At 37.6% G+C, this 15247-nt stretch overlaps 1 protein-coding gene across 1 annotated transcript in view; it reads left to right on the top strand.

Annotated features, from left to right (window-relative positions):
* Positions 1–7021, top strand: part of GPAT3 (glycerol-3-phosphate acyltransferase 3) — a 67268-nt gene extending 60247 nt beyond the window's left edge. Inside the window, exons 10-12 of the mRNA XM_036764191.1 lie at positions 230–358; positions 901–980; positions 5891–7021. Of these exons, the coding sequence (XP_036620086.1) occupies positions 230–358; positions 901–980; positions 5891–6002 (321 nt within the window). The 3' untranslated portion in view covers positions 6003–7021. The remainder of the gene's footprint in view (positions 1–229; positions 359–900; positions 981–5890) is intronic.
* Positions 7022–15247: the final 8226 nt, after the last annotated feature.

Genomic DNA, 15247 nt, shown 5'->3' on the forward strand with positions numbered 1-15247 from the left:
TTTGGTAGCTCTTGTCAAAAGAATGAACTTTATATTTTTTTTTGGCCTCTTATTGAGAGTTCTTTCTTTTGCAACCATAGCAATTCAAATTGCTGAATAGATTGTGTTATGTATTTAAATAGTTGGTAGGGTCAGGTGGAAGGTTTTGGCTGCTGTCCCCAGAAGCTGTGTAAGGGAATTAGAATTTGCTCAGAATTATACAAGACTACATTTTGTTCTTCACTTGCAGTATAACCCTCAGTTTGGTGATGCGTTTTGGAACAGTAGTAAGTACAACATGGTGAACTACTTGCTTCGAGTAATGACCAGCTGGGCCATAGTCTGTGATGTGTGGTACCTGCCTCCAATGACCAGAGAGGTAGGTATAGATAGTGTTTGATCTTTGCTGCTCTGACCAGATTAACACTGAGAAACCTGGATAGTCCTGTTTGCCAAAGTTGAATTGCTCAAATGCATTCTCAGCAGTTCAAACTCCATGTTTTAATGATGATTTAGCTACAGCCCGATCAAATCAGACTGTGGCATCTTGAGCCATTTGGAGATAGGACAGTCTTGTGATAACTGTTGGCTTCATTGACCTATGGACCTATTACTAAAAGTTGTACCTTGTCCAAGACCATAAATGAAACTTAGTCACTTTCTTATAGCTAGCTCTTTCTTTTGCAACTTTATTGCATATCCAAATGAGATAAAAGATGAATAGATGCTTATATCTAGCGTATATATTATGTCTATGATTGGAAATGGAGCATTTTCTATGGCTGATCCAGACTATAAATTAGTTAGATAAATTATGACATTGACTTCTTTAACAACAATGCTGACTGTGAAGTGATTCACCCTAAAAACATCTTGTGGAATAATCCTTTCGGAAGTTTAACTGTTGATCTTCCCTTACAGATAAATGAAGATGCAGTACAGTTTGCAAACAGGGTTAAGTCTGCTATTGCTGTGCAAGGAGGATTGACCGAGCTTCCTTGGTAGGACATATAGTTGTCTAGGAGTGTTATGAAATGTTGAAGCTATTTCTTAGGACCCTCTCCTAAATTCCTGTGCCAAGACTTCAGCCTGGGCTAATGTGAACCCTGAACTTTTGAAGGTTGTGCCAGTGGATCACTTTATATATAACCCCCTACCAAATTTTAGAAAGCTTTCAGATTATATATATTTTTATATATATATGTGTGTGTGTGTGTGTGTGTGTGTGTGTGTGTGTGTGTGTGTGTATGTGTATGCATATATATATATATATATATATATATATATATATATATATATATATATGTATATGTCCTCTCAGTGACAGCCCTGAATCTTATCAGGAAATAAAATTTTTTTTCTTTACAGAATCTCAAGAAGATGGGTTGATTATAATCTGTATCATTATAGGGTATGAGGAAGCCATAGTTCCCTGGGAATTTATTTGGGAAGAATCATGCTTTAAGTAAAGTTACTTTTAATAAAAAGCAGTAAGTGGCTTTGATTAAAATCAGAATTGTATGATCAATCTCTCTCTTTTTTTGTTTTTGGCCTGGAATTCTAGGATTTGAAACAGGAAAGGACCTTAGAGATTAATTCCTTAGTTCAACCCCCTCAATTGAATGTTAATTTGACCCACTCATTTTACAGATCAAGAAACAGGGTTCCTCAGAAGTTTAAGGACTTACCCAAAGTCCTATGGGTAGAGAATGTCAGAACCAGGAAAACCCAGGTTTTCTGGCTCCAAGTTGATTATTGTTTCTACCATAACCATGCCCCTCCCCCTCCTCCCCTGTCTTTGGAAGGACAGTGTCTGGGGCTATAAATACTGGCAGTGCCCAACTTGACTCACATGTAATAGTTTGTAAATAACTTGACTTACAAATGATCTGTCTATCAAAATGGCACACCCTAGCTACTTTTATCCACCCCAGCCAGATGACCCTCTATTCCCAGAGGGATTGTAGTGTTGTAGATATGAACAAGCACTAGAATCAGAAGGTTTCCAATCCTAGCTCTGCCACTCAACTGTCTTTGTGACTTCAAAAATATGATTTAACCTCTTTGGCCTTAGTTTCCTCATCTGTAAAGTGGGCATAATAACACTCATACATGCTACCTCATAGAGGCATGTTGTGAAGAAAGTGCTTTATAAACCTATTATTAGAAAGTCTTTGGATTCAGGAAAAAAGAAAAATGAAAACTAGAAATTGCACAGGAGATCTGATGCTAAGGGGAAAGTCCCTAGACATGTATCTGGTTTATTTATGGATATTTTTTGTTATGTTGCCTGAAATATTTTTTTTAAATGCTAGCTGAAATTCAACTGAGGAGAGATTAATTTCTGCCAAACAATATCCACTTTTCTAAATGCAAACTATGTCTATGAGGGTTACTGATTTTTCAGTAAGGTGAAGATAGATAATTTGGGATCGTTAGCAAGAAGATAGTGTAAGCCTGAGTAGAAGGATTAGGTCAACATGAGGGCTGTTGGTGCCAAGGGAGAAGAGAAAGTACTAAGAAGTGGGAAGGAGGTGTAGGAAGGGAGTTTCAGAGAACCAAAGATAATTCCCTGATTTTAAAATTTAACTTCACGCTGCCTCTGAAGCCAGACAAGAAGCTTCTTCCTATATCTGCATGATCCATCCTTCTCATGAACTAAAATTTAGGCTGGTACTGTTTAGCTAAATTTTGAATTTATTAAGTAGGATTTTGTGATCTGGGTTGGATACTTCAATACCATTTATGACATTATTTCTGTGGAAGAATATATACTAACTTGAACACAAACTAATTTATTGACAGACTTTTACATACACAGTCATGTGTTGAGCATTGTCTATAATCCTTCCTATAAAAGAGGCGTAGAAATTTCTGTAAAGTCATCTTTTTGTTCTAGTCCCGATTTTTTGTTTTGCCTATGTCATAGAATCCCAAATACACTAAAAAAAATCAGATTTTTGCTAAGCATTGACACATTATAGTGCCTGCTGGATTAAAGTTGAATATCTAAAAATATAGTTTAAGCATACCTTTCTTGGTGTTTAAAGTCTAAAATATTGGATTGGGGTGGGGGGAAATAAAATCTCTTTTAATAACCTGGTCTCTCCTAACTTTCCTAATTGGCTGCTATTAAGCTCAGAAGGCAGAAACGGGATTGTAGAGTCAGTATTGGCCCATCTAGGTAGGTGGATAGAGAACAAACATTTATCTATGTTTATCCCACTTACTATGTGCTAGGCACTATGGTAAGAACTGGGAATACAAAAAAGAGGAAAACAAAAGTCTATACCCTCAAGGAGTTTGCAATCTAATGGATAATCTGTATAACACATTCTGCTCTTTGAATTTTTACTTTGCAAGTGTTTTTCTTGTAATCAACATCTTGTTGGATTGTGTTTTCTAATTTATCCTGTTTTCTTCTTTCATTTTATGGGTGAATTCATCCTGTTCACATTCATATTATTAATTGTGTATATCCCTTCATCTTGTCCTTTTGTACTTTTTTCTCTTTACTCCCCCCCCTTTTTTTATAAAGAAGAAAGTGGTGAAAAAGTTGAACATTAGTGATCCATAATTGAAGCAGTCTGTATCTGTTTTGTTCCCCTATCACATGTTTTTACTCATCATTTCCTTTTAGTCCATCCTTTATCATACCCTCCCTTTTAAACTCCCCCTCTTTAGTGTACATGTACACCAAACTTTTTGTGTGTATGAACATAAATATGTGCGTATGTGTGTTCTTCCATCTTGTCTGGTTCAGTTTAGAAGTGAGGTTCATGGGGTGACACTTTTCCCTATCTGTTCCTCCTTTTTCATATAATCATCTCTTGCACTACTCTATTATGTGATTAGCCAGTTCCCTTCCTCTCCTCTTCTCATCCCTTGTTCATTGCCTTGGCCCTCCCATTGCTGGCTTCTCTTAAGATAAACAGAACCATCCCCAGGGTTTTGGACTTTCTTATTTAACTTTTTCTAGCAAACTGAGAAGACACTTTGTTTTTCGTCATTCTTTTATTTTTACTTTTTTATATTTAATTTATTTATTTTCAGTTTTCAATATTCATTTCCATAAGTTTTAAATTTTTTATCCCTCCCTTCTCAAGATGACATGCAATCCGATATGGGCTCCATACATACATTCCTATTAAATTCTCCTTGTTCTTTTAGAATATAAACAATTCATCTCATATAGTTCCTTCCTATTTATAAGTTTATTGACTTCTCTTTGATTCTCTTGATTCCTGTATTTACATTTTACAGTTCAAAGATACTGCTACATTCTGGCCTTATCATTAGGAATCCTTGGAAGTCTTTTATTTCAGTAAAGGGGGGGGGGCGTCTATCATCTCCTCCCACCCCCTGCTCCCAACCTCCTGATGCTCAGTTTGAATTTGTTGTGGAGTTACTCTCTTCGGGATTTACCTCTTGAGTTTCTCTCAGTCTTTTCAATGTATTGGGTGTTATTTTCAGTTTATGCCTACCTACAGCCTCATTTTCTGGACTGGGCTTTGAATTTGGATCATATTCTGCTTCTTTTCACTCTTGGATTGTGTGGGTATGTGCTATTTGGTCCTAGATATGGTGGTGAAGACCAAGCTGTACCTTCTGCAGGAATTTCTGCATTTTGACTCAGCTTAGTTTTGACCTGGGCTCCTTCTTTGTCTCTCCCTTGAATAGTTCTGGCCGCAAAGTTAGCTCTGTCCCTTGCTGAGAACCTAAGTCTTGCCCAAGTATTGATCATGCTGATAGCATGCCTACTGGGGGACCTGATGCTGTGTTTTCCAGATTCTGCCCTGTTCCTTTTATTTGCTGTGGCTCACGCATGAGCAGCCTTGGTGCTTCTGGCCCTGTTCTCTGGTGTGATGTGGGTGTCATTGCCCATCTGGTCCTGTCTCCTTCTGTGTCTCTGTTGTTGCTGCATCTCTTTTACTGCTGCCTGGGTTCTAGGCATTGTGTTGTCTGGGTGCCAACTGGCCCTATTTCCTGTGTCTCTGATGGTTGTCTAGTTGCTGAGCTGCTTGGGCTCTGAACTACCTGAGTCCTGCTCTGACCTTGACTCCTGGTCTGGATCTGTGCTTTTTCTTATTATTCCTTCCCTGGTTTATCTCCATGCTTAGCTTCTGAAGAGGTCTTTTTGTCCACTCTTCACAGTGTTTTTGCTCAATCTTGGACTAAATAGAGGAGTTTATAGCTGTTTTTCTTTGGTTTTCATTTTTGTTGTTCCTTTTTGGTGTGTTTTTAGAACTTTGTGCACAGTACATTTCACTTTGCATCAGCCCATGTAAATCTATTCTGTCTCCTTCTCTCTGCATCCTTAGAGTTTTACTAGAGTTTGTGGAGTATCCTCTATGTCCCCGACCCAGCCATGTTAGTTGAGAGACCAGGGTTCTTAAAAAACTAAAAAAGCACAAGGCAATAAGCAATTCACCATCAAACAAGTGGCATAAAGAATATAGGGTAATTTTATGATTGTTAGCTGTGGTAAGTCTACATGTTACTGATTTTATTTTTCTTTTCTATTACAAATAATCTGCTTTTAACTATCAGACTTACAGGCAGACCTAATTGACTAGGACCCATATTATACCTTCTTTCTGTAAATAGTAATGAGTGAAATAATTATATTTGTCTTTATTAATAAGGTTAAGTAGCTTTTTCCTTTTGTTTTACCCCTGATTTTTAGTCTGTTGGTCAGTGGTTTCCTTCTGTGGAGCTAGACCACACCTTCCTAGCTTGTGGATAATGTCAAGTGCTTTTTTTGGGTACATACCTATGAGTTCACTGGTACGGAATTCCCTCCATGAATGTATGTGGGCAGCTTTTGTGTAACTTAAAGGTACAATACCTAAATCCTTCTAAATGGATGTTTCTACTGTGTCTCCTATTCATCGCTGTTTTATGTTTTCAGGGATGGAGGTCTGAAGAGAGCCAAAGTGAAAGATACTTTCAAGGAGGAGCAACAGAAGAACTACAGCAAGATGATAGTTGGAAATGGGTCTATAAAAACAGATTCTGATTGAGCACAAAAATGAAGTCAGCCAGTTTTCTGTGCCAGCAGCAGAACACAGAAATGGATTTTTCATTATAACCTCATTCCACTGAATTATATGGTAGTTTACTGGAATGAAATACATTTCCACCATTTTAAAATGAAAAGGATTAAAATGGTCCTCCCTTGAATAATTAATTTTGGACTGAAATGCTTATGTAGTAAATCTTGAAAAGGATGCTTTCTAAGGTTTCTTGGAGCTCCTTGTTTATAATTATTCCAGAAGGATAGCCAGACTTCACTTTCTGATTAGCTTTGCTTTCTCCCCATCCCTGCCATCCCCAGAAAACAAAAACAGAAACAAATAAAAATACTCATTAGGTACAGTTCCTCTGGTGTCCTGACAAACTTGAATTCTATTACTCAAAATTTGAATATGGGATGCTTGGGGGTTTTCAGGAAACAAGTTTTGGCTGTACAATGCCATGAAAGTCCGTATTTTGGGTAAGCAGGAGAAATGTTATTTGTGGACCTCCACTCATTACGTGTGTCCAACGTGGAAAAACGTGAAATGTATCTAAGAGTACTTATTGAAATAAAGTACCTTACCAGTAATCTACTAGCACTTTCATACCTATACTCTTCCTCTTAGTGTCCTCAGCCCCTCTTTTGTCTGCCACTAGTTTGACATATAGTTTGTTTTCATAGACAAACCTTCATACACTAGAATCAGGAAAATGAAGTCACACTGCATATCTTTAATAGAAGCGTGAATGTAGAAACATGTGGCACTATGCCATTGGGGTGGATATATTTTTCTTGCCCTTACAGTTAAAAAAAGTAAAATAACTTCAAAAAACTGAGCCTTAAAAATGAGTAAAAGGGAAAATAAATGTTTCCCAACTCACACAGCATAAGCAATGTTTGTTAGCAACATGATGCAATTCTTAAACACAATGAAAAGTATTATCTATTATTTTCTGATGTAAAGAATGTTAAAACTATCTTATTGTAAACACAACAAAAATAAATTCTATATTTTTAAATGTCTCTTTTTTTCTCTCTCCTCTCCCAAAATGTAATTTCTTTAAGTATATAGGACTCCTTTTCCTCAATTAAAAAATTTTTACTTGTTTTGGGTTTAGGCAGAACTTTGGGACATCCTTGGTATAGAATTTCTGTGTGTTTGTGGTATAAAGATTAACTATACCCTTCTTAATCTGTTCGAGGGGTGGGGAGCCTGCCCTTTCAAGGCCACATGTGGCCCTCTAGGTCCTCAAGTGTGGCCCTTTGACTGAATCCAAACTTCCCAGAATAAATCCTTTTATTAAGGGGATTTGTTCTGTGAAGTTTGGATTCAGTCAAAAGGTTGCGAGTTCCCCACCCATGGTAAAAAGCAGGGACATCTGCTACAGACTCTGCCTTTGGCCACTTTATGAAGGCCATCACTGTGGTTATTTGTAGGTGGATTTTTGAGAGCTCATCTATTAACCACATAGAGGCACAATGCAACATTTTCCTAGGTACACACCCAGTTGTGCTCAATTCATTTTACCCACTTCGAGAATCTTTCCTGTTTTTTCTTCTATGTTGAGCTTCAGTGCTACTTAACCGAGAAAGCTAATTTGAATAAGGTAAGAGTCAATGCAAATGGAATTCAATTCAATAAATAATACGTGGTGGTAATTTTTTTTTCTCCTTAAATTTTAAAGAAATCAAATAGAGAAGCTTATACCAGAAATCAGTATTTGTTAAGGGCCTTCTTTTGGTTTATCATGAATAAAAAAGCATTTATTGAGCAATTATGTGCACAGCATTGTGCTAAGTCCTGGACTACAAGCAGAAAAGCAGTCTCTGCTCTTAAGGAGCTTACTTTCCAACAGAGGGAGATAACACAGTTTTCAGCCTCAAGTCAGATAGGAAGGCCCTATGGTCCTCGGGTTGTAGGAGCAAAACAGATGCAATACATCTTATTTACTGTTACTTCCAAGAATAAAGCGAAATCTGTTTCTGAAATTGAGCCATTTGACAGTACCAAGGACTTCAGTGATGAGAAGTTTCTTTGCTGGTTCTTTGGTAACTTTGGCTTCTGGGACAGTTGGCAGGTCACATCACAAGGGTTGTTTCTCTAGACCATAGCTACATGGGCCAGTCTGGAAGTGGAGCTGGTGGGGGGAAGGGGATTGCAGTGTAATTCCTGGGGCTCTAGGGCTTGGTGGCAGTTGGTTTTTGTGGTAAAGGGGATGGTGGGCCCTTTCTTACCACTTAGAAGCTAAAATATTTATTGACTGACTTTCTCCCTGGAGGTTCCTACCCTCAGTCAGTGATGGCTGCTTGCGTCAGGTTGAAAATAGGGATTGGGGAGGGAGGAAGACATGGCTTTCAACCTCAGGGTACTGGACTGTCTATTGGGAACAAAGCAACTCTGAGATTTCACTTCATACCCATCAGACAAAAAAGGAGAGAGTGTGGGAAAACAGGCACATTAATAAAATGTTGGTGGATCTATGAATTTTTCCAGATATCCTAGAAAGCAATTTGGAACTATGTCCTCCAAATCACTAAACATAACTTTTGACCTACTCATTATTAGGATTACACTCCAAAGAAATCAAAGAAAAAGGACCTGTATGTACAAAAATATTGTAGCTTTTTTCATAGTAGCCTCAAAATGAAAACTAACAGAGTTCTCACCTATTAGAGAATGGCTAAATGACTTATGGTTTATGGATATGATGGAATATTATTACACTGAAAGACATGGTGATGTGGACAGTTTCAGAGGAAACTGGCAAGACAGTGTAAAGTGAGCATAATTAGGAAAACAATTTATACAACAACAACATGATAAAGGAAAAACAACTTTGAAAGACTTTAGAACTGTGATCAATGCCATGAAAAGTCACAATTCCAGAGGACAGAAGAGGAAGTAAATTACCCACCTCCTACCAGAGATGTGATAGATGTAAAATGCTGAAAGAGACATTTTTGGATATGGCCAATGTGGAAATTTGTGTTCCTTGACTGTGTACATTTTAGGTGAGGGTTTTAGTTTTCTATTTTTATTGTTCAATTGGTTTGGGGCAGGGGAAGGAAAGGAGGCAATGGGAGGGAGAGAAAATGCTTGTAAAAAGTAAAAATTTTTCAGTAAAAGAAATTGAAAAACAAATTACTTGTAAATCTATCTGGTCCTGGGCTTTTTTTCCTTTGGGAATTCTTTTCTAGCTTGTTATATTTTTTTTCTGAGATGGAGTTATTTCAATTCTCTATTTTTTCTACTATTAATCTGAGTATTTCATATTTTTATAAATATTCATCCATTTCATTTATTAATTTTTTGATGTATAATTGGGAAATTTCTAATTTTATTTCCTCTTTGTTGTTCATTCTGCTTTTTTGCTTTCAATGAGAACAGTTTAGCTTCTCAATTTTTCTCATTAAATGAAAAAACTTCTAATTTTATTACCTTTTTTATTTGCTTTTAATTTCATCAATCTTTTATGTTAAGAGTTCCTAAGTTGGATCTTAGTTGAGTTCTTCATTTTCTAGTGTTTTTTTTTATAGTTGCACACCCAATTCATTGGTATCTTCTCTCATTGATTAAAGTAGTTAGAGATTTTTCTGCTAAAGTCTGCTTTGACTGCATTTCAAAAGTTTTAATCTCTTGTCTTTCTAATAATAGTAACCACTGCCTGCCCTAGGGACTGGGGCATTCTGCCACTCACTGTTCTAAAGGGGCCCCTCTGCCCTAGACACACACTGAGTTAATCTGGATTGGGTTCAATCCTGGAGAGCCTGGTCTCTGATGAGACGGCGGCTGGTTTCCCATTTCCTACACTTTTCAGCTCATTAAATTCCCATATTGATATCCCAATGAAAAGTTATTTAAATTTAGGTCTGAACTCAGGTCTTGTGTCCCCCCCCCCCCCAAAGGAGGAGTAGATGTAAATGTACGATATGTGTAATATACAATGTATGGGAAAGGGATTTATTTAACATTTTTTTTTTCCTGGCTGCTTGAAATCTTTTTTTCTCTGACTTTGAACCTCTGGATTTTGGCTATGACATTTTCATTTTGAGTTTCTTTCAGCAAGGGATGGTTTTGTTCTTTCTTTTCACTTGGCTCTCCCCACTTCTTGCCAGCAAAGAAACAAAGAGAAGTCATTCCATGGAATGCTAATCCCCTAATCTTACCTCTTTCTACCTGCAAGGGACCCTTCCTGCCTGCGGAGGACAAAGACCCTGTGTGGGACAGCAACTTCACCCAAAATTAAACTCAGAGGCTTCTCAAGTAGAAAGTAGAAATGTATTTTATCAGGATCCCCCAGGAAAGGGTGATCTCCGAAACACATAGATGATTCGTAGGGAGAGGCAGCACCCAGAGGGCAGAACTCAGCTATATACTCTAACCAAAACAACCCCCACCCACCACTGACCTTTTACTCTCATTGGTGGAGTTCAGGCTCACAGTCTAAATGCAGAAATCTACCCCAGGTACAAGAAACAAGGAAATGCTAATTTAGCCAATGCCAATTCTTAAAAACACTTTTATCCTTATTTGGCCAGGCGAGGCTTGTGCTGAGTGGGGGACAGGCTGCTCTAAGTTTCGGATTCCTATGGGTAGTAACTTGAAACAGGCCTAACTGACAATCAGAAGCCCTGAGCCATGCTGAAAAGTCCTCACTTTTATTTATCCCTCTCAATTTACAGAAAGGCTGAGGTTTAGATTTTATGAGATGTCTTCACCATCCCACTCAACCCCATTCCATTCTGCTTTATGCCCATCTCTTGTTCTGGCCTTCTGGTAGGGATAGGATAGAAATGCTATTTTACCAGCTTCTCTCCTGGGTGTCCTCACCTGAGCAGAGGGGGAAGACACTACCCTGAGGCCCATTAATGATGTTAATTACCCTCTTGAATTGGGAATGTCAGTGATTATTGCTGGTCATTCCCTTCCCATCCAAATGATCCTGAACTCCCATAGATCATCATCCAAACTCCATTCCCCATCCCCCACTACCATTTTCCTTATTCCTATAATCCTTGGTCCAAAGGGTGAATTGCATGGGACTCTCCTCATTGGTCGAGACTGATTACTCAATGCCTTGCACCTTTGTGAGGGGCAGGCAGAACTGGTGAGAGCTGGATAGAAGCAGAATACAAAGGCTCTTCAAGCTTCCTGCTTTGAGAAAGAAATTGCAGAATTCCAATCTCTCTTCATATCTCTGGGAAGAAGCTCACAGTTGCTATCATAGCTCTACTCCCAGTTTACTACCCTAGAGAGGTGCCTAAAAGACTTCAGGGAATATTTCCATTGATGAGATCTGAGACTTTTGGTTGAGCTATCTCTCTCCTAATGGGAGAGTTCATTTACTCTGTATATTTTCTGGTAAAGATATTTTGGGACACATACTTTCTTGGATTTCTATTTTGCTCTCAACTTGGATTGAGTTTATTTGCTATTTGCTATGTGTGTTCATTGTGGAATTGACATTTGGTGGGGAAGTCGTCAAGCCTTGGATATAGAGCTTGGGGGTCTTCTTTCCCCATTAAGGAACAGTGATCAAGAGTTTAGGTTGAACCTAAAAGTTATATCCCCTAGGCAATATTGTTATCCCCTAAACAATGTTATATCCCCTAAGCAATATTTAAGAGAGTAGGTAGATATAATTTTTTGTTATTTTATTTTTGCTTTAAACTATTTATTTTTTCCCACAATTACATATCAAGAAAATTTTAGCATTCATTTTTACAAGATTTGAGTTGCAAATTTTTCTCCCTCCTTCCCCATCCCTCTTATGAAAGTAATAGGCAATTTGATATAGTTTATACATATGCTATCATGTAAAATGTATTTACGTGTTCATCACAGTTGTGGAAAAAGAAACAGATCAAAAGGGAAAAAAAACCCATCAGAAGGAATAAAGTAAGTGAAAAAAAGTGCTTCTATCTGCATTCAGAGTCCAATAGTTCTCTTTTTAGATATGGATAGCATTTTCCTTTGTGAGTCCTTTATACTTGTCTTGGATCATTGTGTTGCTGAGAAAAGGTGAGTCATTCTTAGTTGACCATCAAACTATGTTGCTGATACTGTGTACAGTGTTTTCCTGATTCCATTCATTGTACTTTGCATTGGTTTGCACAAGTCTTTCCAGGTTTTTCTGAAATCTGCCTGTTCATTTCTTATTACACAATAATATTCCATTACATTCATATACCACAGCTTGTTCAGCCATTTCCCAATTGATAGGCATCCCCTCAATTTCAATATTTTGAAATTTCCATATTTTGCCACCACAATTGGGCTGCTATAAATATGTTTGCTAATGTAGGTCTTTTTCCTTTTTCCATGATCTCTTTGGGATACAGACGTAGTAGTCATATTGCTGGATCAAGGGGCATGCACAGTTTGGTTGCCCTTTGGGCATAGTTCCAAATTGCTCTCCAGAATGGTCAAATCAGTTCTCAACTCCACCAACAGTGTTTTAGTGTCACAATTTTCCTACATCCTCTCCAACATTTATCATTTTCCTTTTCTGTCATATTTGCCAATCTGCTTGGAGTGAGTTGGTTTTCCATAACCTCTGATCCTTCAATGTTCCAGCTGCCAAGTCCTGTGTTATCCTGACTGTGACTCTTCAACATTTGAATTGTTTCTTTCTGGCCACTTGTAATATGTTTTCCTTGACCTGATAGTTCTGAAAGGGATCTCTTTTTCTCAGGTGAGTTTTCAGTTTTAATTTTCATTTCTCTAATCAAAAGTGATTTACAGTACTTCTTCATATGCCTATAGATAGCTTTGATTTCTGCAGCTGAAAACTGCTTGGTCATATCCTTTGAGCATTTATCAATTGGGGAATAGCTTGTATTCTCATATGACTCAGCTCTCTCTATATTTGAGAAATGATGCCTTTATCAGAGACACTTGCTGTAAAGATTGTTTCCCAGCTTTCTGTTTTCCTTATAAGCTTGTTTGCACTGGTTTTGTTTGTGCAATAGCTTTTCAATTTAATAGGATCAAAATGATCTGTTCTTCATTTCATAATGCTCTCTATCTCTTGCTTGGTCATGAATCCTTCCCCTCCCCATAGATCTGACAGATAAACTATTCCTTGCTCTTCTAATTTGATTACTTTGTTGTCTATGGTGCCTTTTAGCAAGATGTAGCTTTCTTCCTTACCTCTTTTAATTAGGTCTAACATCAGGATTGCTACTCTTGCTTTTTTTACATCAGTTCAAGCATACTAGATTCTGCTCCAACCCCTTACCTTCACTCTGCTTCAAGTGTGTTTCTTCTAAGCAACATGTTGTCAGATTCTGGTTTTTGATCCACTCTACTATTCACTTCTGTTTTATGGGAGAGTTCATCCCATTCACTTTCAGTCATGATTGCTACCTGTATTTTTCCCTCCATCCTATTCTCCTGCCTGTTTTTTCCTCTGTCTCCTTTCAGTCTTTCTCATCTCACCAGTGTTTTGCTTCTGTCTACCACATTGTCTGATCTGCCCTCCCTTCTGTCAGTCCCTACACTTCTCTTCTCACCACCACCCCCTTACTTAATCTCCTCCTTCCCTATTGGGTAAGATAAATTTCTATATTAAAGTGATTGTGTATATTATTCCCTCTTTGAGCCAATACTGATGAGAGTAAGGTTCAAGCAATGCCCATTGCCACCCTCCCCCCACCACGCCATCTTCCCCTCCACTGTGATAGGTCTTCCTTGCCTCTTCATGTGAGATAATTTACCCCATGCTACCTCTCCCTTCCTTCTGCATCCATTGTACTCGTCTTTCTCATCCCTTAAATTTTTTTTGTGTCATTCCCTCAAATTCTCTTACCCATTCCCTCTATCTGTGTGTATATATATATATATATATGTATGTATGTATGTATGTATATATGTATATATTTATATATATATATGTATGTATATATGTATATATTCCTTCTATCTGTACTGTTGGTGATACATTTTTTAAGAGTTACAAGTATCATTTTCCCACATAAGGATGTAAACAGTTTAATTCTATTGAATTCCTTATGTTTTCTTTTCCCTTTTTACCTCTTTGTGCTTCTCTTGGGTCTTGATATTGGGGGTCAAATTTTTGGTTTCATTCTGGTCTTCTCCTTATGAAGACTTGAAATCCTTCTATTTCATTGAATGATCAATTTTTTCCCTTGATGTATTATGCTTAATTTTGCTGGGTAAGTGATCCTTTGTTGTAGTCCTAGCTCCTTTGCCCTTTGGAATATCATGATCCATAACCTCTGATCCTTTAATGTTCCAGCTGCCAAGTCCTGTGTTATCCTCACTGTGACTCTTCAATATTTGAATTGTTTCTTTCTGGCCACTTGTAATATGTTTTCCTTGACCTGATAGTTCTGAAAGGGATCTCTTTTCTGAGGTGATCAGTGGATTCTTTCAATGTCTATTTTGCTCTCCAGTTTCAGGATATCAGGGCAATTTTTCTTGATAATTTCTTGAAAGATACTGCCCAGGTCCTCCTTTTGACTATGGCATTCAGGTAGTGCAATAATTCTGATATTTTCTGTCCTGGATCTATTTTCCAGGTCAGTTGTTTTTTCCATGAGGTATTTTACATTTTCTTCCATTTTTTTCACTTTTTTGGATTTGTTTGATTGATTCATGATGTCTGATAGAGTCATTAGCTTCTATTTGCCTAATTCTAACTTTTAAGGTGTTGTTCTCCTCAGTTAGCTTTTGTACTTTCTTTTTCATTTGGCCAATTGTACTACTTAAGGAGTTGTATTTTTCAGTGGATTTTTGTATCTCCTTTTCCATTTGGCTAACTCTACTTTTTAAGCAGTTCCAAGCTGTTGACTCTTTTTTCATAATTCACTTGCATCACTCTCATTTCTTTTCCCAATTTTTCTTCTACTTCACTTATATGATTTTAAAGCTCTTTTTTGAACTCTTCCATGAATTCTTTCTAGGCTTAAGACCACTTCCCATTTTTCTTCGGGGTTTTTCCCATAGGTGTTTTGACATTGTTATCCTCTTCTGAGTTTGTCTTGGTTTTCCCCGTCACCATAATAACTTTCTATAGTTGGATTCTTTTTTTGTTGTTTTTCTGCATCTATCTATCTATCTATCTATCTATCTATCTATCTATCTACCTAGCTATCTATCTAACCAAAAGCCTTTCTTTTAAATTTAAGCTCTCCTTCCAGGGTAGAAGGGGCTCTGTCTCAGGCTTCTTGTGCCAGTGGCTATAGGCCCTGGCTGTTTACCTGGTACTGCACTGATGTTGCCTT

This window comes from Trichosurus vulpecula, chromosome 6, assembly GCF_011100635.1.
Source record: "Trichosurus vulpecula isolate mTriVul1 chromosome 6, mTriVul1.pri, whole genome shotgun sequence".
In the NCBI taxonomy this organism is placed as follows: Eukaryota; Metazoa; Chordata; class Mammalia; order Diprotodontia; family Phalangeridae; genus Trichosurus; species Trichosurus vulpecula.